At 32.2% G+C, this 24,283-nt stretch overlaps 1 protein-coding gene across 12 annotated transcripts in view; it reads left to right on the top strand.

Annotated features, from left to right (window-relative positions):
- Positions 1-24,283, top strand: part of LOC106867486 (innexin unc-9) — a 956,248-nt gene that overhangs the window by 804,592 nt on the left and 127,373 nt on the right. The window contains exon 1 of one of the 12 annotated variants that reach the window (XM_052978614.2): positions 16,296-18,241. The exons of the other annotated variants lie outside the window; for them this stretch is intronic. Coding sequence (XP_052834574.1) covers positions 18,111-18,241 — 131 coding nt within the window. The 5' untranslated portion in view covers positions 16,296-18,110. Of the gene's footprint in view, positions 1-16,295; positions 18,242-24,283 lie in introns of those variants that run through there. 12 annotated transcript variants of the gene reach the window in all.

Below are 24,283 nucleotides of genomic sequence, written 5' to 3'. Positions count from 1 at the left end.
AAATTTCTAATTTCCATATATGTAATAAATATATGTTATTATTTTTCTAAGTTTTATCAACATAATCGTAATCTATTCCATCGAAAACCTATCTCTGCAAAATGGCATTAAGTATATGTACGTATGTATGTATGTATGTATGTAGGTAGGTAGGTTGGTAGGTAGGTAAGTAGGCATGTAGGTAGGAAGATTGGAAGGTAGGCAGGTAGGAGGTAGGTTAGTAGATGGGGAGGAAGTGATATAGGTATTTGTGTAGGTGTATATGTAAGTATGTATGTAAGCATTCATAAATATGGGTGTACATAGGTACACATACATATATATACATCCATATATGCATATAATAAATACATACATACATATATATATACATATATACATATACACACACACTCACAAACACACACACACACACATATACATACATACATACATACATACATACATACATACATACATATATGCATACATACATACATATTGTTATCGTTATTATTAAACTAGAATGTTATTATCGATAGCGATTTCAAAATTTTTGGCCAGCTAACCAATCGTCGGACCCGATGCGTTGAAGTTAATCTTGGTTTAGCTGGCCAAAACTTCGAAGTCACTGTCAATATTGTTCTTGTTCAAGAATAATAAATTTGTACTCTACAAAAGTATAGACAGAGTCACGCTTCAGATTAATGTAAAACTGCTTTTTTTTTATAACTGAATATGTAAATACATATATAAGTATATATGTATGTATGTATATGTATGTTATATGTATGCATGTGTATATATTTAAACAGATACACACGCACATATATACATACATACATGTATACATACATACATATATATATATACATATATATATATATATATATATATGTATATATATATATATACACACACACATATGCATTTACATTATATTACATCGGGCGAAATGCTTGGCGGTATTTCGTCTGTGTTAAGTTCTCACTTCAAATTCCGCCGAAGTCGACTTTGCCTTTCATCCTTTCGGGGTGAATAAATTAAGTACCAGTTGCGTACTGGGGTCGATCTAATCGACTGGCCCCCTCCCCCAAAATTTCAGGCCTTGTGCCTAGAATAGAAAAGATTATTTTACATCGGGCAAATTCTGGTTTTGAAGCCTAAATAATCTTGGAAACGTAATATGTATATGCATACATTCACACAGTGATATACCTGTGTGTGTAGGTAGAAGTGTGTAGGTAGAAGTGTGTTCGTGTGCGTGCGTATGTGCGTATGTGTGCATTTATTTGTGTGGGTGGGGAGGTGATACATTTCCAAGATTGTGGAGGGGTATATATATATATGATAGATCGCCATGATAGATCGCTGACCACTACACACATTTTTTTCCTTGTTTCTTTCCGTAGAAGAGCGTAGGCTCGAAACGTTGAAGACTTTCTCAATTCCCGAGCGTTATACTAATACATCGATTTGTTTTCAACACCACCTCTCTTCGTCTGTTGTTTTTTTGTGTGAATTCTCCCTATATATATATATATATATATATATATATATATATATATATATATATATATATATATTAGGGACAAAATCCAAAATTACAGGTAAAAACTCAATTAAAATCAATTTATAAAAAATTAAAATTAAATTGAGCTTTACAGAGTAAAATATATATAAATATATAGTTTTATGGAAAAGAACCAAGGTTCATGAACTCATCAATGAAAATCCACTGTCACATATAGAAAAATTAATAATTAAAAGCAATAGCTAAATATGTTTGATCCATGATATAAATTATATATATATAAGTCTCAATATAATTCAAAAGGGAGAAATATACCAAATGTGAATAAAATGATACTCCTCTCACGGGCACAGTCAAAAACTCTCCGGTATACGCATTTCACTTTTGAAGATGAGAAACAAAATTGTGTTCTCTGGACACAGCCATTGTGTAAATAATAATTACATCACTTTTCTCTATAAAACTACTTGACGCTGTCTACATAGAGAAAAATTTATGTCTCTACAACTAAATAAATTAGTACAAACTAAAGGTAATCAACAAATGTAAGCAAGTCTACTAAATGTAATCAGCAACAATAATTGTTGTTATTGTCTTCAGCAAGCTTTTCCCCTCCGTTTTTAAGGATTATTATAATCCTAACAACGCTTATATGATTTCCTTTCACTATATTCCATTGGCTGTCTTGCTCGATTGCATTCAACAGCTCAACTAGCACAGCCATATTGACAGCACTTACCAGTATGAGTCAGTTAAAATGAATGTGTACAGTTTCAACTTCTTGTTTAATGGCAAATCTACAGTGTTGTTAATGCCTCGGCTCTCTATACAATCCATCATCATAAGTTGCCTTAACAAGTTAACAACATGTCATAAAAATCAATTTGATACGATCATTTGTTCTATTGGTACTACTTAACTAACAAATAACTATATTTACACGACAAGATAAATTATAATTTTTAAATTACTATTAGAAATATATCATACTAGCTAGTATTATTTTCACAAGAGTTCATCGTTCGATAACTCATCACAATACTAACTTTAAACAACGAGCAGTTTTACGTTGAGATAATTTTTTATACTAAAATCATCTCTTATAGATACAAATATTGCCTTTACCACATAAAAGTTTGTTTCTATTTATCCTTTTGTCAATTCCATTTATGTATTTAATTTCTCAATTGTTCTTTTCAGAGATTGAAAGATTTATATTTACACGATTGTGAATGTTTAAGTGTATATGTGCCATACTACAATAAGCGTATGTATATGTATTTACATGTATATGTATATGTATTTAAAGAACATGTGTGTGTGTGTAATGAAAATGTAGAGCGGACATAGGCATTGCAGGCTGGCTAACAGTTCTTTTCGTGATGATAAGGTCCGAATTTCGATACCATTCCATGGCTTCTTTGACAAGTGTTTTCACCATACACTTCGTTTGATCCATGCATTGTGAGTAAAACTAAGATGGAAACTGTGCGGAAGCTTGTCGGGTATAATTTAGAAAATTCCAGTTTTGCTGCATATGCTGTCAAGCTTATTCGGCTTGAGGATTTATTTCAAAGTGCACGTAGTAGAATACTCCATCACATATCCCTTAATGTAACAAGTTGAGCGCTCAGTTTATCGAACAAATGAATGCTCATCGTCGAAGCGTATATATATATATTGATTTATATACGTGTATATATATATATATAATGTTATATATGTATATATACATATAGTTAATAATAATAATAATAATAATAATAATAATAATAATTATTATTATTATTATTATTATTATTATTATTATTATTATTATTATTATTATTATTATTATTATTATTATTATTATTATTATCATTATTATTATTATTATCGCGAGATCGTGGTTTCAATTCCTAGACCGGGAGGTGCGTTGTGTTCTTGAGCAAAATGCTTCATCACGCGTTGCTCTGCAATCACGTCGACACTTGACGCGTGGTAGATAGTGCACAGGTTCAGGCAACGTCGATTTGATGCAGGTAGGGAGCTAATGTGCAGCACGAACATTTGATCACTATAAACAAATCATTTGTGTAGGTCGTTCAGCAAGAGCTGAACACCCATACGTCGTCTTCGACGGGAGAGTCCATCATTATTAGTATCTAAAATATTTAGACTCGGCTTCATGCTGTTTAAAGTTTTGCGAGCTTCTAAAAGAAAACCAGTCTCTTTCAGGCTTAGATTACCGAATAAAGAGGTACAGAAAGTCCAATATGGCTACTGGAAAAACAGGCAGCTATTTGTGAAGGCGTTGTTGTCAGAGTAAGATCGACAAATTGCAGATACTAGTTCCATTGGAAAATCGGAATATTTTGAAATGTTTGGCTGGATAGGAAGCTGGTAGCGTATAGGTACCTAGGAGCAGGCAGAAATGGAATCGAATTTCTTGTGCCTCTTCATTCAGTAAGCCTAAGTCATATGGAGCTGAATTTCCCTCGTGTATATACATGCATATATACATACATATATATATATATATATATATATATATATATATATATATATATATATATATATACACACACACAGAGTTATAGTTATATTATAGGTAGGGTCAACAAAAACACACGCCATTCAGTGAGAAATAAATATCATTTAATATACACAATTACAAAAGAGCTACTAATAGTCTCAGGCTTTAAGATAGACAAATTTATATAACATGGTATGTATCTCCAAGCAATCTTTCAGGATCAGTTCATAACTTTAGATGTATTTAGAAACCAGGACGCCGACGATGATCAATAAGAGAGAAAAAAAAAAGAAAAAGCGCGAAGAGGATTGATGCAAAAAGTGGACTGAGAAGAAAGAAAGGAAAATAAGAAAACGGAGATCGTCCGTTTTAAATGTAGAAATCATAATTAATATAATTAATGCTGGTACAGAATAATAAAACAGAAACGAGGTCAAGTCGCTATTCAATCTGAAGCGGCTGGTGTCCTCCAGTTCAAGAAAAGGAACCTGTTCATATGCTTGCCTTTGCTAAAAGTTTCGGATTGCGTGGGGACACACGACATGTTATATATCTGCCAATTTGATGTGTCTAAAAGCATGAAACTATTGGTAATATATATATATATATATATATATATATATATATATATATATATATATATATAGGGAGAATTCACAAAAAAACAACAGACGAAGACAGGTGGTCTAGAAAACAAACAGATGTATTAGTATAACGTTCGGGAATTGAAAAAGTCTTTAACGTTCCGAGCCTACGCTCTTCCACAGAAAGGAACACAGAAAGAAACAAGGAGAGAGAAAAAAATGTGTGTAGTGGTTAGCGATCTATCATGCCGAATACATGAAACTAAATATATGTCCGGTCATAAAGTGACCATGACCAATGGTTTCGTATCCATAAAGCGATTAACCTTATAGATGCGAAACCATTGGTCACTCTGTGATCGGACATATATTTAAATTCATATGAATACATTACTGTTCAAACTTTTAGAGTCTGCTTCTTTTTTGGTTATATAATCCACTGACGATATGTGTATGTGTGTGTGTGTGTGTGTGTGTGTGTGTATACATACACATGTATGTATACAAATGTATAAGAAAATGAGATGACAAAGGGGTTTTATATATAGGGATTTTATATAATGATTGAGATTCACGTCGAAGATGACGTATGAGCGTTCTGTAAGAAGACCTAAAACCCACACTAGGAACCATGTAATAGCAACAGAAAGAAAAACATCTGCACCCTCATGAAAATAATACTGACTCACAATTGGACAACAATGCACTGAGATCAGTGTTATTATATTAAGGTGGCGGGTTGGCAGAATCGTTAACACGCCCAATAAATATGCTTAGCGGCATTTCGTCTGTCTCTGTCATCTGAGTTCAAATTCAGTAGAGGTTGGTTTTGCCTTCCATCTTTTCGAGGGGTTGACATTGACACTATAAGTACTAGTTAAGTACTTGAATCGATGTAATCGTCTAGCGCCCTCTCACCAAATATTTCTTGCCTTGTGCCTATACTAGAAAGGATTACTAACCGATATTTATAGTTTATTTCATTTCATTTGATAACACTTCATGTAAGTTGTCAGGCCACCATTTCATTTGCAGAGATGACTACAAACACCACACAACAAATTTACATAATTTAGGTCATGATGGATACGAGTATGGTTTATTAAAACAACACACACACACACATAGACACACATGTGTGTGTATGTTTGCGCGCATGTGTGTGCCTAAATATGTCAGAAAAATACAAATAGGATGCATTAAAACTAATTTTACATAATAGGCTATCCACTTCATTGTTATTCAGTTTCTCTTCGGACAACAAGTTCATACGAACTCTGAGTATCGATGTATCATCAACCTAGAACGTTTATTTGTGAGTGTTTCTGTGTTTCTACGTATGTGTATCCATATATGTTATTTGAACTTGTTTTACAGTAGAACGATATAAAATTACCTAATAAAGGTGTTGTGCATATATATATATATATGCACAACACATACATACATACAAAGCCATACCTATTTGATGAAGGTTGTTTGCACGAAATTATGTGTTTACCTTATATATATATATATATATATATATATATATATATATATATATATATGTATGTATGTATGTATTTATGTGTGTGTGTGTGTGTGTGCGTGTAACTATGCACAAATAGATATGACTATTGGTGTATTGGTGTATATACCAAATATGTTTGAATTTATAAAGAATGATCATCGCTTGTATTTCAGTTGGATGTTTCTTCAGTACCACACACCAAGACTGCCCTGAATTTTATCCATCCATACGCACAACTTCCACTTTTACTTCTTTAATGAACAAACATGCTTAATAAGATCGATACATTGATTTTTAAAATCTGCATCATTTCTTTCCAAATTCGGTGTATTGAATTCTCATAATTACTGCCTGTCAATAGACATTTTTTCTGTATGTGTTTGTGTATGCTTGTGTATGTGTGTGCACGTTTGTGTATGAGTGAATGTGGATGAGCGCTGTATCTTTTGGGTATCTTGCTATCTTTCAGCTCAAGTTATCTATTGCGAACGTGTATCTATCTTCATCTCCTAAGTCTACACTCCTAACTCGCATCATGTGCTCCACTGCTCTTCGTGTTCTCACATTGAAGTATTTCCCTAATAACAAGCTCGCAGCATTTTACTCTTTTATTGCTTTAATAATCAAATTCCAAAAACTAGCAGTACAGATGAGATGTGTGTGTGTGTGTGTGTGTGTGTGTGTGTGTGTGTGTGTGTGTGTGTGTGTGTGTGTGTGTGTGTGTGTGTGTGTGTGTGTGTGTGTGTGTATGTACATATTGTATTATATTACATTATAGTATATTATATTATCAGCAATACCCACCAACTGACCCTAATTGAAATTATCAAACGGACCAAACAGAAGGCGACTATTATTAGTAAAAATTTAATTAAATCATAATCCAGCTGGTTCTTTTCTTACTTCTGCTCTTTTTTTTATGTTCTTGGTAGCTCTTACTATTTTACTTTTATTTTGTTGATTTTTTTTTTTGTTCTTTAATCTTCGCCCTTTTTGACTTTTCATGAACTATTCTTATCAACAACTTATCTTTACTTTCAATCGTTACTTTTTCTCTTTTAAAATTCTTCCATTGTAAACAAGACGCTATGAGAAGAAAAAAAACAACAAAGCTTTCTTACAAATTCATTTTATTCGAACACGACTTTAGGATTTTGTTAACAATTAAGTTTTGTATCTGTTGTGGACTTTGTCTATGGATTTCGTTGACCTCTACAACTCAGGGGGCGACACTATTACTGTATCTTCTAGAATTATTTAATCTCTCCAAATTACATATTAGCAATTGTTTAAAAAGCTTTACAGTAATTATTATCGTATGTCCAGGATTTGTTTGAAGCTTCTTTAGCTCTCGATGTTCAATAGGTTTAAGGTCTATGCTTTATGTACTTGACTATATTCTCCTCAGAAAAGATTGAAATTAATTGGTGTTTAGCCCTGGGTCAAACCTAATCAAACAAACCTATGACCAAAGGCATTCCAGCCGTAGTTATCCCGTGTTTCCGTTTCAGATAGAGGGTATTTAAGAGAACATTGCTTATGCATATTTCTCATGGTATGATCTAAAAGAGGTTTAGCTTGTATTTTTTATTGGCTAAGCAACCAGGTAGACGCTTCCTTGTGGTGTAATCGGTAAGATGGTCACTCGAGAGAAATCAGTAGTTGGTCGGAGATTTAATGAACTAGTAAATTCTTAGCGTGTTAATCTGAAGCGTGGGTACATCAACAGTTGATTCAACTTTTAATCAGAGGTTACTAAATGACTCCTGCATACTTCATAAATTAGTTGGTAGTTTTAAAAACACAATAGTATTTAACCCCTTATCTTAGTATAAACAGCCTTATTGACAATGCATTCTCTTGGGAGAGATGGAAGATTCGGTAAAGCATCAAATCAGATACATTTTCATTTATTTATTTGTAATTTATCTTTACACTCTGAGTTCAAATCCTTTCGAGGTCGATAAAATAAATAACGTACTTGGGCTACGTTAAAAATCAATATTATTCTCGAAAAATATTTTCGTTCAAAGTTTGAAAGCTTTATGGTGGTTTCAGGTTGATTAAATTAATACCAGTCACATATTGGGTTAAATTTAGATATTATTATTCTCGAAGCTTGTTTCCAATAAAGTCCAGGCAGTTTTATTGTAGTTATAGACAATTTTATTAATGCTAAAATACAAACGAATTTTAAAACAGCTTCCCAGTAATGTTGTATGGCAGCCAAGGCAGTTGCCTTGACTCTAGATTAAGAAGTAAGTTCAGATAATGATAATCTAAAAAGTAAACACACAAACAAAAATAAGTAAGAAAACATGTAAATCGGAAATAATATGAAAAAGAACAATAATGAAGTTATCATGTACAAGGAAGATATATAAATGTTTTTACCATAAAGCAAAATAGCTGAAACAATACAATAAAATCGAATGTTTGTCCACTCTAGAGGTGCAGCTTTTTATTCAGTCAGCCAACAAGGAAGATTTTTAACTATGCCAACTTGACAGTTATTGATGGAGATTAAAATAAATGTCGGATCACATTGGTAATTGAATTTCAAAAAGCATAGTAGTAGTAGTAGTAGTAGTAGTAGTAGTAGTAGTAGTAGTAGTAGTAGTAGTATAATATCCAATAAAACACAAGTAAAAGACCAATAAACACTAATAAAAGCTAATCCAAAACGCAGTTCATCATCATGGATTGTGTATTAGATTTCAATGAGCAAGGCAGTGCCAGACATGCTGGCCTAGCTTTGGTAACAGTCCCAGATAAGATCTAATTTTGCAATGCTTCCTAAAGCTTTGTAAACAGTCTCCAGTAAAAACATATCTCGGGAAACTGTCTCATGAGACTTAGCATTGGAAATAGTCTTCGATAAGAACTAAAATTGAAAGTAGTCAGAGATGAGACCTCACCCTGGAAACTTTCTCAGTTGAAACCTAACTTCAGAAACAGTCAGAAATGATACCAACTTTCGAAGCTTCACAGTTCTGTTCTAGCACTAGAAGTGCACAAATATGAAACCTAGTAAAAGATAAAACGTAACTTTGGAACAATTTCTATAAAACCTGAGTGTAGAAACATTTTCGGAGAAGAACATGTATTGTAAACTGCTTTATATAAGCCTTAGCTCTGAAAATAGACTCATCTGAAACCTAACTTTAGAGATGTCTCAGATTTATGCCTAACATTGAAGATATTGCCATATTCTAATATAGTCTTTATTATGTTAACAACACAAAAGCAAGTTTTATGGAAATTGTGCGTTAGCAGTCCGTCAGATGAGCGTCCAGAGAAGAAAAATCTCAATACATTAGCATAAAGTAAAGGATATATGTTCTATTTTCACTTTGAATAGAAGCCACACAACGGTTTCAGCGTGTCAAGTCACACAACTCTAACAGGAGTATGCTTAACCGATGTTTATCGGCAAACATTTAAAAACATAGGCGAGAAAATCGAAACATCGATCCTTCTAGAACGAAATTCTTCGCAGTATTCTTTCTGCACCAAGTTACCAGTTGGAAGCCTCTAACAACAAATGCTATTGTTCGCCAATTACGATAAAATTAAATTAAAATAAAGTACATTGAATTCCGATTCGCTCTACTACTCTGAATTGCAACACATAAAAGAAACGTTCATGTTGTACAGGAACGCCATTCACCAACACAGGGAATTCCTCAACCTCTTATTCCTCAAACGACTTTTATCTAAGTAACAGTAAATTCTAAATATCAACACATACGCACTCACACACACACACACACGCACACACACACACACACACACACACACACACACACACACACACACATGTATATATATATATATTATTTTATTTAAAAGAGTTCCAACTCTGTCTGTTTTTTATGTTTTTTATTTATATTCTTGTAAAATTTATGTGGGATATAGAATATGGAATATATAATATATAATATAAAAAATGGATGGTACAATGAAATGAAGTATTGAATGTCTTATTGAATATATGAAATATTGAGTGTTCAATATAAAGGATTAAATATATAAATATATAAAGGCGAATACATATTTTCTATACCTTGTGGTATTTCATCATGGCCGGTATGACAGATTGTAACAGACTATATATATATAGATATATATATATATATATATATATATATATATATATATATATATATATATATATATATATATATGTGTGTGTGTGTGTGTGTGTGTGTGTGTGTGTGTGTGTGTGTGTGTGTGTGTGTGTGTGTGTGTGTGTGTGTGTGTATGCTTGTATGTATGTACGTATGCATGTATACAGTCATACATCATTGGAGTGGAGAAAAACAATAAAGTATGTCCCAATTTGTTACAGAAAAGCCCTATCTCTGATCAACTGCAACAATAGGTACCAGATGTGGTACCAGATGTGGTACCAATATATTGAAAGATTCATTGGAAAACGTTGAACAAACATGGAGTTGCATTAACTATTTTTTGATCTTCGTTAGTTTTAAGGCGACTCTCGTCGGGAAAAACCTGAGGCTTATTATTAATAACATTCCAACGGCGAGTACTGTTGTTGCTGTTTTTTTGTTTTTTTGTTTTTTGTTTTTTGTTTTTTCAGAATTAATTATTAGTATATATCGGATTGGATTACATTTGTAATACATCTTTATTTTGTTAGACAGTAGTTGGAGTAACAATATAGGAGGTGCCTTGACAACTCGTATTAATTCCATTGTATGAAGGTTGTATAACAGGATTATGGAATACAACACAATAGTGAGGTGCATTGTTACTGAAAGGCAAGGTTGTTCCCAATGTTACAATTGAAGGTAGCAGCTATAACAAACCGATTAAGATATAATGCGTTAACCTGTATTACATTACGTCACTAGAAAGCGTCTCTTTCTTTCCCTATACACATACACACATGTATACATGCATACATACATATATATACACACACACACACACACACACACACACACACACACACACACACACACACACACACACACACACCATATTATTGCCGGCCCATAACACGCACCACTCATTTACAAAAATATTTTGTAGAAAAATCAAATTAAGCATGTTTCATCATACACATGCTGAAAGATATTTTAAAGTGGTTTTGCAGAGATAAAATGTATGATTCTGTGCATGTGAATTCAATATTGCGGCAGAATACTGAAATAAAGTATGGAACCGTAAAGTTATCATAAATGAACTACTTTATGAGATTATCGTATCTCAGCTTTAACTTCATATAAAGTAACTGTACAGTGTAAATGTTTTGGGCAACAGAATTGCCATACAGGATGTAAAACTCGTACTTTTGGTTATGCAAGATATTTCTGCTAATGTGAGGCATTTCCGCTATGATTATGTTGTCATCCACTTGTTGCCAATAGCTGACAGGCGGATAAAGTTTGTTGACGTTCCATTCACCGTTCTAGAAAAAATTTTGTTTGTTCAAATAATTAAAAAAAGTTTCTTAAAGGTAATACAACAGTCATTGAATAATGTAACACATATATCGAGTGAGGTTTATGTATATTGGAGAAGGCGCTATAATGTGATGATGTCACATTCTCACATAATTGTTGACGAGATATAAGCAATATTTCTTTAGATTTTGCAAACACAAGTTTGGCTTGATTTCAATATTGTACTATTGACAATTGTTATGCCTAGCGGACTTATGCGCATCCGGCTCTCTAACCTACTACACTTGGTCGCCCAAACGTCATATGGCCGCATTAGATGCAAGGCTATTTTTTGATATATCTAAAAATTAAAAAAAAGCAACGCCTCTTAAATTTGACTTACAGCTGTTTCTAGTAATCATTACGGGTTCGTTATTGATAGGTTTACTCAATCGGTTCATTGATCAGTATATGTGTGTGTGTTTGTGTTTGTGTGTGTGTGTGTGTGTGTGTGTGTGTGTGTGCGTGAGCGTGTGTTATACATACATATATACATATATACATATATATCCATACATATATAAATATATACATACATATCCACGCGCAAGTGAGGATAAACATCTTAGAAGAACAGAATGGAGTAAGTGGAGCAAAAGCACACACGAAACGAAAAGTGTTGCTGAGGAGGTCACAGATGTGTGACGAAAGATTTCCGGCCAATGGACATAAGTTAAGATAATAAAATAAGAACATTAGTAAACGAGTGAAGAAAAATATATATAGTGCGTGTGTTTATTTGACAAAAAAAAAATGACCATCCCGAAATACAACAATATATATATATATATATATATATATATATATATATATACACATGTTAATTTTATATGCACACACACATATATAGACAGATAGACAAGGTGGCTTTAAGGAATAAAGCGTTTTCTTATAACTAATAGAAATCATTAAAACGGGAGCTAATGGAATGAATGTTGATAAAGAACTATTTTTCGGTCTTATCGAATCTCATCAGCAGAACGTAGTTTATTAAAACTATTTTTCCCAATTGACAATAGGATTTGCAAGTAAAATTTAGTTAGAAAGGGTTTTTGTCAATAGTAATTTGTATAATTTGAAATAAATAAAGTGACAAAGGGAAACAACTCAAGTGGACCAGTGGCAAGAATTTAGATCAATAAGCACTGAATGACGTAAGTAAAAAATTGTAATTTAATTGAAATTCCATTCTCAGTTGGATAAAGAAAAAATTAAATATGCAATAGTCATTGTTCGTAATGCCTAAAAAAGGGGGAGATAATTTCAAGAAATTAAATTTCATAAAATTAATTTACATATTTAGGAGAAAACCTCATCTTTGTTACCAAGTACGAGGATGACTATGGAAATGTTTCACTTTTATTGAACTGCTCAACATAGAATAGCCCGCACAAGCCTGCTTTGATCACTTGTCAAAGGGTTTTTTTCCCCCCTTTTTATTTATTTATTTATCTATTCATTCCTTTCTCTTCTCATTCGTCCATTGCTATGTCTGCTTCATTTATTTTTCGGTCTGAAAAACGTATGAATTTTTTATCTTCATTTCTATTTTGGTCGCCGTTTTAAATAATAAAAATCTATAGATATAGACACGCACTGACAGCCTAAATATTCGTTGTGTGTGTGTGTGTGTATGTGTGCGTGTGTGAGTGAGTGTGTGTGTTCGTGTGTGCATGTGAGTGAGTGTGCGTGTGTGCGCGTGCGTGTGTGTATGTATGTCTGTATGTATATATATATATATATAGAGAAGGAGAGGGATAGATATATAGATATATATTAAAACATATATATATATCACACATATATGCACATATATATATATATATATATATATATATATATATATATATATATATATAATATATATGTCTCTGTGTGTGTATGTATGTGTGTGTATTTCTATATTTTCTGTCTATTCCTGTGTACGTGAACGTATGTGTAGATCTACGATGCTGTTAAATTAAGACAGCTATGGGGAGTTGGGCTATTCAAATATATATTGATTTTCTGCTTAATTAGTTTGTATTTTAAATAAGAACTGGGCTGTAAGTATCGTCTCAGTAGTTACTAATATAACAGTTGTCAAGTTGACCACAAATGGTAAAATGAAAAAAACAAAAATGTGTCAAAAGCCTGACAAAATATAGACTAATGAAAATTTTTCAATTTATGATATAATTAAAGGGAAAACAATGACATTTATATTTAAATTGATTTTTAAATTATATTTTGGAAGCAGTGCACCAAGCAATGAGGAGAGCATATACATGAGACTGGTGCATAGCAGTTAATGGTAGGCTTACATAAATGGGAAAGGGATTCAATGAGGACACATTGTTGTGTCCGTAGGAAAATTGGCTTGCATGAAATTAGCGTGCAGTGCAAAACAAGCTGGGGTCCGATGACCTAGATTACAATGAAATTCTAAAATTAGTGAAATTTCAGGAATGAAATATGGCTAAATGTTTCGTTCCGTCTCTTTGTGGCCTTTCTTGATTTCAGAAACCCACTGGAATCAATTCTACGTTGCAATGTAATTATCAGTGGCATATTTGTGCCATCTCAGTCAATTGTAACATTGTGACGAGCCAATAAGTGATCCCACACATTGCAGCCTTCATCATGCAATAACAATTTCACTGGACAATAAATTGTTTTACATGTCTGTTCTAATAGGCATGCTACGCATTATACAATTGTATACTTACAAATGTGTGCTCATAAATAAAGCTGGCTTATCAGATCACCAGAACACCAAGGTCACACCAATGCTTCCACTCCAGAAATTTTATGTGCTATAATATATATATACACACACACACATAAAATTGTAGTGGTGAAGATAAATCCGATAAGAACAGAAATAAACTAGCATACATAATACCGTAAAGAAAACGAATATTTCCTTAATGAGAAGTAACTTTTATAGAAATATTTTTGTTACATTTATACTCTCTTTAACGATTTATCCACGGATGTAACAGAACTAACCCTGTAAGGGTCACTAATCATATGTAGACAGACAGACAGGCAGACAGACAGATAAATAGATAGATAGATAGATAGATAGATAGATAGATAGATAGATAGATAGATAGATAGATAGATAGATAGATAGATATTCGTGTAAGTGAAAACAAACTAAAGGAAGCAGCACTCAACACATTTGTTTGGAGTTTTCAATAACGCAGCTCCACAGTACATATAGTTTCATGAATGTGAAAGAGTTGTCATTTCTCCAAGCGGTTTAAATGCACAAGTGTACGATATTCAAGTGGCTAAAAAGTATCAGCAAAAGGGCACCCAGCAGTCATGACTTGGATGCAGTTCCGCCCCCTTTGAGTGTAAGAAGTTAAGGGCCAAAACATTTGTCTGAGGTGGGGGGGGGGTCTTCTCTGAAGGCTTTCTGCTGTTCAGCTCTCTTGAGAGTTTCCAACCACTATTTTAGTACACTTTACTCCACGGCCATTCTGATATATATATATATATATATATATATATATATATATATATATATATATATATATATATATATATATATATATATATATATATATAATACAAGTAATATATGAGTCTATGCATATATACGTACATGTATGTACATACCTACATCTACATGTATATATAGATGCATATCTGAGTATAGGACGTTGCAAAAAACGTGGACAAAATGATAAACAGAGTACAAAAAACACACATTTCCTTCATCAGCTGCCCCCATTCTAAAACTAAGCGTTTCGATACATATATATATATATATATATATATATATATATATATATATATATATATATATATATATATATATATATATATATATATATATAAGGAGGAAGAGAAAAGGAGAGAAAGATAGAGGAAAGGAGATATATCAAGAAAAATAAAATAGATAGTGCAGGCTGAGATAAACAATGACTAAACCGACGGAATGGTCACGGGACGGGATCGATGAGAGCTGACTGGAATGAGGCTAAACAACAACAACAACAATAACTTTAGCGCTCCATTATAAATTCGCGGTAATGTGCCAATATACGAAATCATTCTCATGAGTTTCTATACCATTACTATGATATCAAGCCTTGATAACATCAATACATGATGATACTATGTTTTCAGTGATGCTATAAATAGATATTCAACTGGAAACCACAGTTGAACTTATAACCTATCATGAAACAAATGTATCTCACCAATTTATATATTTTCCCTTTTTTATTTTTTTTTTTTTGTCTTAAATCAACTCTGGTAGTGAATGCAAAATTAGAGATATTGCCGTTTATAGATACACACACACACACACACACACACACACACACACACACACACACACACATACAGCAGACACGACACATGCATGCTGATACATATACACATTTATACATAAATGTATTTGTGTTTGTATGTATGTATGTATACGTGTATGCGGATGTGTATGCAAATCATTAGAATCAACATATCAATTAAATAAACTGGAATATAAGTAGTACATACAAATCCAAACACACACACACGCGAATATTCGCACATACATAAACTCACACAGGTTTATAATATATATATGTATATATATATATATATAATATATACATGCATAAATATATATATGTAATATATATATATATATATATATATATATATATATATATATATATATACATACATAAACATCTATATATATCCATATACATGCATATTTTGTGTGTGTGTGTGTGTGAAGAATTTGCAAAAGCAGAATTAAAAAAGAAAAAGGAAACGTGGGGAGGCAGGGTATAAAGACAAGTAGAAAGACAGGTCTGGTGCCGATAGGGAAAATGGTGAGGTAGAAAAGGTGGAAGAGAAGGGAGGGAGAGAGAGAAGGGTGAGGAGGAAGAGGAAGGGAATTGGAGGAGAGGAGGAGGAGGAGGATAGAACAACGTAAGGATCTATTGCAGAAGTAAAGAGCTAAATTGATATCAGGATTTAGTGAGGAAGTATGAGATCGATAAGACTGTATAGATTACGAAAGGTTGTGGTTGGGTGGCCAGAAAGGAGAGAAACGATTAAGTGAGAAAGTGAGAGAGCGAGAGAGAGAGAGAGAGAGAGAGAAGGAAAGAGAAGAAGAAAAAGAAAAAGAAGAAAAGGAAGTACGTATGTACGCATGTATGTATGTATGTATGTATGTATGTATACATGCATGTATGTGTGTACATATTATGTATGCATGCACATTACTGACGCCGCCATGAGATCGAATGAAAGAACGAACTCTCATATAGGGAAGAGTACACAGCTCAGCAGATATGTTGGTAAATTGATTAATAAAACACGTCGGCACCAACGATAGAGGAGTATCTATCTGGGCGGAAGAGAAACCATAACGAAAAAACGGGAGAAGTAGTGAGACAAGATAAGAGAGAGGGAGAGAGAGAGGGGGGGAATACTTCAGTGTACTGGGACGAGAACTTTACTCAAAAAGAATGAGCTGCCTATACCGTTGTTTAAGCTTTACTATTTGCTTTCTATCTGCCCCATTTCTGTTCAAGCCTCTTTACCTATCTATCTGCCTATCTACCCATGTATCTACCTTGCAACCTACCTAACCATCTATCTATCTATCTATCTATCTATCTATCTATCTATCTATCTATCTATCTATCTATCTATCTGTCTGTCGGTCTGTCTGTCTATTTGTCTGTCTATCAATATTTATATTTCACCCTATCTCAATTCATTTTTCGTGTGAGGATAATTTTTCTCACATTTACCTTCGTACTCTTCCAACCACGTCGCACCTACTTCCATCTCCAGGCTTTTTTCCCTGTTTCCTTTCTCTTCTTTCTCTCCTTCCTCTTCTTCTTCTTCGTCTTCTTCTTCTTCTTCTCTTCCATCTACCCCTCCATCTTACTCTCCCGTCCTCTCCTTTTCTTCTCCCATTAAACTATTGTTATTGCTTTCTTGATCGTTTCAAATACATACACACTATCACACATTCATTTATAAAAAGTTATCCGCTTACATACAGTAACCCGAATGCGCAGATATATTTACAACATGTATTAGAGTAACTCTCTCTCTCTCTCTCTGCCCCCACTCTCTCATATTTTAACACTCTCTTCATCTCTCCATAAATTTATCTCTCGCACTCATTCTCTCACTCACAAAGATTTTAACTTTCTAACTTACTCTCTGTGCCTCCCTCATTTTCTCTCTCTTTCAATTTCTCCACATACGTACAAGAATACAGAGCGAAAGAAGGGGAGATATGAAATGCAGATATATAAATATGTGTCTAAATATACATGAATATACAAATTACAAAGGAAAACACGTGGTTGTGAGAGCTGTAGGGGAGGGATTCAGACAAGGCAGTTATGAAGACAGCAAGTTAGTTGGGGTGACGATCAGAATAAGCCAAAAGCGATGCAGAGTCATGACTGCGATCCATGCAGTGGAGTGGCAGACCATGGCCGCGATGCCAGGGTGAATACTACGGCAAAAATAACCAAATAGCCATCCACTGACCAGTGAAATGGCTACACATTTTCTGGAACATACGCTGGCCAGAAGTATAGAACATGCAAACGTGAATGCGAAGAGAACTGGAGGGAAAAATGGTTACCTTTATCGTCGCAGGCCTGCAGGAAAAGGGCGAGGAGGATTGTAAGTAACGATGAAGTAAGACATATGTTTAAATTGCACTCAGATATATAAAAAATTATAGCTTTCACATAAACATTTTACTTGTATAAACATCACTATAGGAATATGCTTGTAGACACATAAAGACATACTTACACACACGTATAGATATCTACCACATATACACATACACACACACACACATGCACTTATCCCTCTCAAACACCTCATGATCATAGGTCAACGTAATCAAGACCAGCCTGGGGCAAAACAACAACAAAAACAACTCCACTCTGATATTATACATTTTCCTACATTTGTAAAGACATAATTCTTCTTAATATTGGCTCACCAGTATATAGGAAGGGATATACACATGGTACGTGTATACGTGTGTACATAAACACACACACTCACATATAACATGAACATAGTTTTAAATATCTGTTTATAATAACGTATCTCTTTTCTTCTTTTATTTATATTCTTGCATGTGTATTTGTCTATGTATGCATACATACATATATATGACACACACTTTATTTATTACTTTTATTTATACACCCAGAAGATTTTCAAAAGAAACTCAGTCTATATATATTATTAAAACAGACAACAGGAGAGAAGAATATAAAGAATATAAGGAAACAAAAAGGAAACAATCGACTGTTATTGAAATTTCTTTACATAACCATGTGTTTGTATATATTTTCACTACTAATGACATATGTGATACACAATAACAAACACTACACAATGAACACTGCATCGGCTATTGTTACTCTTCCTTAACTACTGTAGCAGAATTTTGACAATTATTACTGGTTGTACGAACTTGCTTAAATATATATATATATATACTGTTGCTTGTTGCCGTTGACTTCATTGCTGTGCTGGACGTTGGACTCTTTCCAAATTTATGGTACTTTTGTAAATATGTGTGTATGTTTGTGTTTCTGTGTGCTTATGTGTCAGTGTGTATGAGTGTGTGTGTGTGTGTGTGTGTATGTGTGTGTGTGTGTGTGTGTGTGTGTGTGTGTGTGTATACGCGTGTAATTACAAAAGTATATACGTAAAATCAAATATCTTTAAAAATTGCAGTTCACACACTCACACACATATATATATAGACATATGCATACATATACATGTATTATATATATATGAATATATATATATATATATATATATATATATATATATATATATATATATATATATTTATTTATTTATATATGTATATACATGCAAGTGTATATATATGTGTATGTATATATATATATATATATATATATATATATATACATATATATAAATATATATATATATATATATATATATATATATATATATATATATATATATATATATATATATGTATGTATATATATATATATATATATATATATATATATATATATATATATATATATATACACATGTATGTATGGATATATGTGCGTGTGTTGGGGGGGGGGGGAGACCCACACACTCCATTTCAGTACCTCTACAAATAGCTAAACAGCTCTCTCAAATCACACCCTAACTCCTGATATAAATCAGAGATGACACATTAGAAAAATGCAGTTATAAATACTTCCAAAAAGACAGGCTGGTCACTTATGGAAGGTTTTACTTTTTTTATTGGACTTTTACTCACGATGTGTGTTGCTATGAGCTAAACAACAAGAAACATATTTGTCTGGATGCATATCTGTGTGTTTATGTTTATACATACATATATCATAGATTTATGTATATATATATATATATATATACACACACATATATCATATATATATATATATACACATATATCATATATATATATATATATATATATATATATATATATATATATATATATATATATATATATATATATATATACTGCAAAATAGCTTAAATCTTACTGGTGATGTGGATTTGTGTTTTGGATAGTTGACACTTTAACACTGTTACTTCGTCCGGAAAATCTGTGCTTATTCACTGATTTAAAATTTTACTTCATACAACCACGGCTACAGTCGCTTTGTGACCAATCGGCCGCGTAGAAATAGCAGTAAAATCTTCTAATCATAAACTATCGCCTTAAAAATGGAAGAGCATATTTAATATTTAATATACTACATATACTGCTACTTAATTTAACGATATTGTCTATAGGCATGTTAGTACATGTCTGAGCCGGGAATAAACAACATGAATAACACAAAATACCATTATTTCATACCTTGTGCACTTGTTGCTAATGCTGTACTATACAGTTGCTGCTGTTATCCTATACGGTTACTGCCGTCCGGACATTGTCAAATGTTGGTCGACTGTTGTATTTAACGTTTAATAGCACATCGAGGGAACTAATGAACATGACAACGGCTGCATTTATTTTCCACGTGCAAATGATGGCACCTCTGTGCGGTCGCTCGACTAGGGAGAAAGACGTGCCAAAATCATACCCGACCATTCTGTTTTAAATGAGAAATGATATACGTCCAAGAGGTGCTCTAGGACCACGCCCGAGAATAGCATGGGAATACCACAGTTGGGAAATCTTTTATCCAAAGGTGTTTAACTAGGGGCTATACAACAATAACTCTTCATTATCAATATAACGTATTATTTTGCCGCAAGTTTTTTTATAGACAATTGCTTAGGCCTAAGTTAATAAGTCATGCAGCGCAACTTATATAAGATACAGACAGACAGACAAACAAATATACAAAATCACGTCTAAAGATTACATACATACATACACACATACAAACATACATACATACAAACATACATACATACATATATATATTTCAGTTGTTTATCTCAGACCAGTGCTGGTCGAGTAACCACAAAAGCACTCCAACCGAACCCATCCTGTCATTATAAACACAACGAACGGGAATGTATGTATGTAAGTAGTTGTGTGTGTGTGTATATCTGAACACTTGTATACATATGCATAGATATATGCTGACGCGCAAACATGTATATGAGTGTATGTATATATATATATATATATATATACATATATATATATATATATATATATACATGTATAATTATATTTATATATATATATATATATATATATATATATATATATATATATATATATATATATATATACATGTATAATTATATGTATATCTATATCTATATCTATATATATATATATATATATATATATATATATATATATATATATATATATATATATATGTGTGTGTGTATGTATATAGGGAGAGAGGGAGAGGTGGAGATTAAAGAAAGGAGAAAGAAAAAGAAGGAAAAGGGGAAGGAGAGAATAAAAAGAACAAAAAAGAGTGAGTAAGAGTAGAGAAGTAGAGAAAGATGCAGCGACCACTTCCCTGTGAAATTTTATCGTTCCTGTTCCTTAGTTTGCTATATCCAAAACAGTACAGTAGTGATCACAGTGTTTTGCATTAATCCATATAGGATATTTTTGTACCATTATCAAAGCGTAGTGTGTAGTGGATTCACCCACAATGCATCAGGAAAGTTGGCTCTCAACAATAATTATTTCTTTATAGGGTCATTAACTGTTGAATACACTAACCTAAGCTGTATAATTGTCTCTTTATATACAATTTATATGTTTATAAACAAAAAATAAATAAATATATACATATACATATATATATATATAGGAAACTGCATATAAACATACATATATATATATATATATATATATATATATATATATATATATATATATATATATATTATATATATATATATGTATGTATATATATATATGTATGTATGTATGTATATATATATATATATATATATATATATATATATATATATATATTTATCTATATATATATATATGCATACTTTCTACACGCACAGTATTTATTCCTGCATATAAATGGTTAAAGATATAATAGCCTAGAGTGTGCTTAGAAAGTTAGACAGCTGTGCCTAACATATGTATATGTATGGTATGTGTGAATCTTTGTGTTTGTGTATATATATATATACCATATGTTACCCCTATAACCCATGTCTTTCCTTTTTTTAAAGTCATAGTTTAAAATTTTGGTGAGACTAATTACTATTTCTATCAGGTGGAGACAGAGAGAGAAAGAGAGGCCATGTAGAACTCCGTGCTATCCTTGTTATCATTACTGTAGCTGCTGATGATGATGGTGATGTCGCTGCTGTGGTTGATGCGTGGTCATTTGGTGATGGGGAAGGGGAAGGGGGGTCTTCACATGTGATTGTGTATAGGTTTGAATGGGTGTAACTATGTTTGTGTGTGGGTCTATGTATTTGTGTTTATTAGTATGTTATATATATATATATATATATATATATATATATATATATATATATATATATATATCAAGGTTATTAATCATGTTATATCATTTAGTATCACTTTGTATCGTGTTGGGCCAGTTGATATCCAACATAGAAAAGAAGCGAAATAGACGAAATGGAATACGTCACGTGATTTTTCAAGCTGACTGACACCGACTACTGAGTGCCACTAGTTTTCAAAATTTCATCTTTCACTCACGGAGATGTAATACGTGTGTATATAAATATATAAATAGATAGATAGATAGATAGATAGATAGATAGATAGATAGATAGATAGATAGATAGATAGATAGATAGATAGATAGATAGATAGATAGATAGATAGATAGATAGACAGACAGACAGACAGACGGACGGACGGACGGACAAACAGACAAACAGACAAACAGACAGATGGACGGATATGTGTTCACATACATATGCTTATAAATATATACATACATAAACATATGTATGTATATAATATACACACACATTTGTATGTATATGCATGATTGTGTATGTATATATAAATATACACACACAAATACATACATATATGTATTTATGTACAGATATACATATACATATATATATATATATATATATATATGTATATATGTATATATATATATTTATTTTATTTTTTATTTATATATATATATATACATATATATAATATATATATATATATATATAGAGAGAGAGAGAGAGAGAGAGAGAGAGAGAGAGAGAGAGAAATAGATGGATAGGTGGCGGGATAGATAGATAGGCAGGCCACCCTATATATCTACTTGTATATATATATATATATATATATATATATATATATATATATATATATCACATGAATACCTAACATATATAATAAAAAGGAATATAAATATATACATAAATTCATACATATGCATGTACGAATGTATGCATTCTGTATGTATGTGTGTGTACGTGTATTTATATGCCTGTTTGTATATATGTATGTTTGTATACAAAACGTTTATGTTTACAAACGAAATAATTGACCATTCGATACTCTGTGAATGATCTGGCTGGTCACGTGTGTACATCTGTGCGAGAGACTGTATCACTAGACAAATGGATAGATAGATAGATAGATAGATAGATAGATAGATAGATAGATAGATAGATAGATAGATAGACAGACAGACAGAGAAACAGACAGACAGAAAGAGGGGAGACAGAGACATGTATATATATCTGTAAATATATATATGTATATATATATATATATATATATATATATATATATATATATATATATATATATATATATATATATATTTGTTTTGCAAGATTTTTTATGTGAAATCGTGTGTTGAAACAGATGTTGTTGTACTTGGGGATGGTCCTACGTAGGCAACTGCATATATATATATATATATATATATATATATATCAAGGTTATTAATCATGTTATATCATTTAGTATCACTTTGTATCGTGTTGGGCCAGTTGATATCCAACATAGAAAAGAAGCGAAATAGACGAAATGGAATACGTCACGTGATTTTTCAAGCTGACTGACACCGACTACTGAGTGCCACTAGTTTTCAAAATTTCATCTTTCACTCACGGAGATGTAATACGTGTGTATATAAATATATAAATAGATAGATAGATAGATAGATAGATAGATAGATAGATAGATAGATAGATAGATAGATAGATAGATAGATAGACAGACAGACAGACAGACGGACGGACGGACGGACA

This window comes from Octopus bimaculoides, chromosome 2, assembly GCF_046866305.1.
Source record: "Octopus bimaculoides isolate indiv1 chromosome 2, ASM4686630v1, whole genome shotgun sequence".
NCBI classification, from domain to species: domain Eukaryota; kingdom Metazoa; phylum Mollusca; class Cephalopoda; order Octopoda; family Octopodidae; genus Octopus; species Octopus bimaculoides.
Note: the sequence above shows the minus strand (reverse complement) of the source record. Positions and strands in the feature narration are given on the sequence as shown.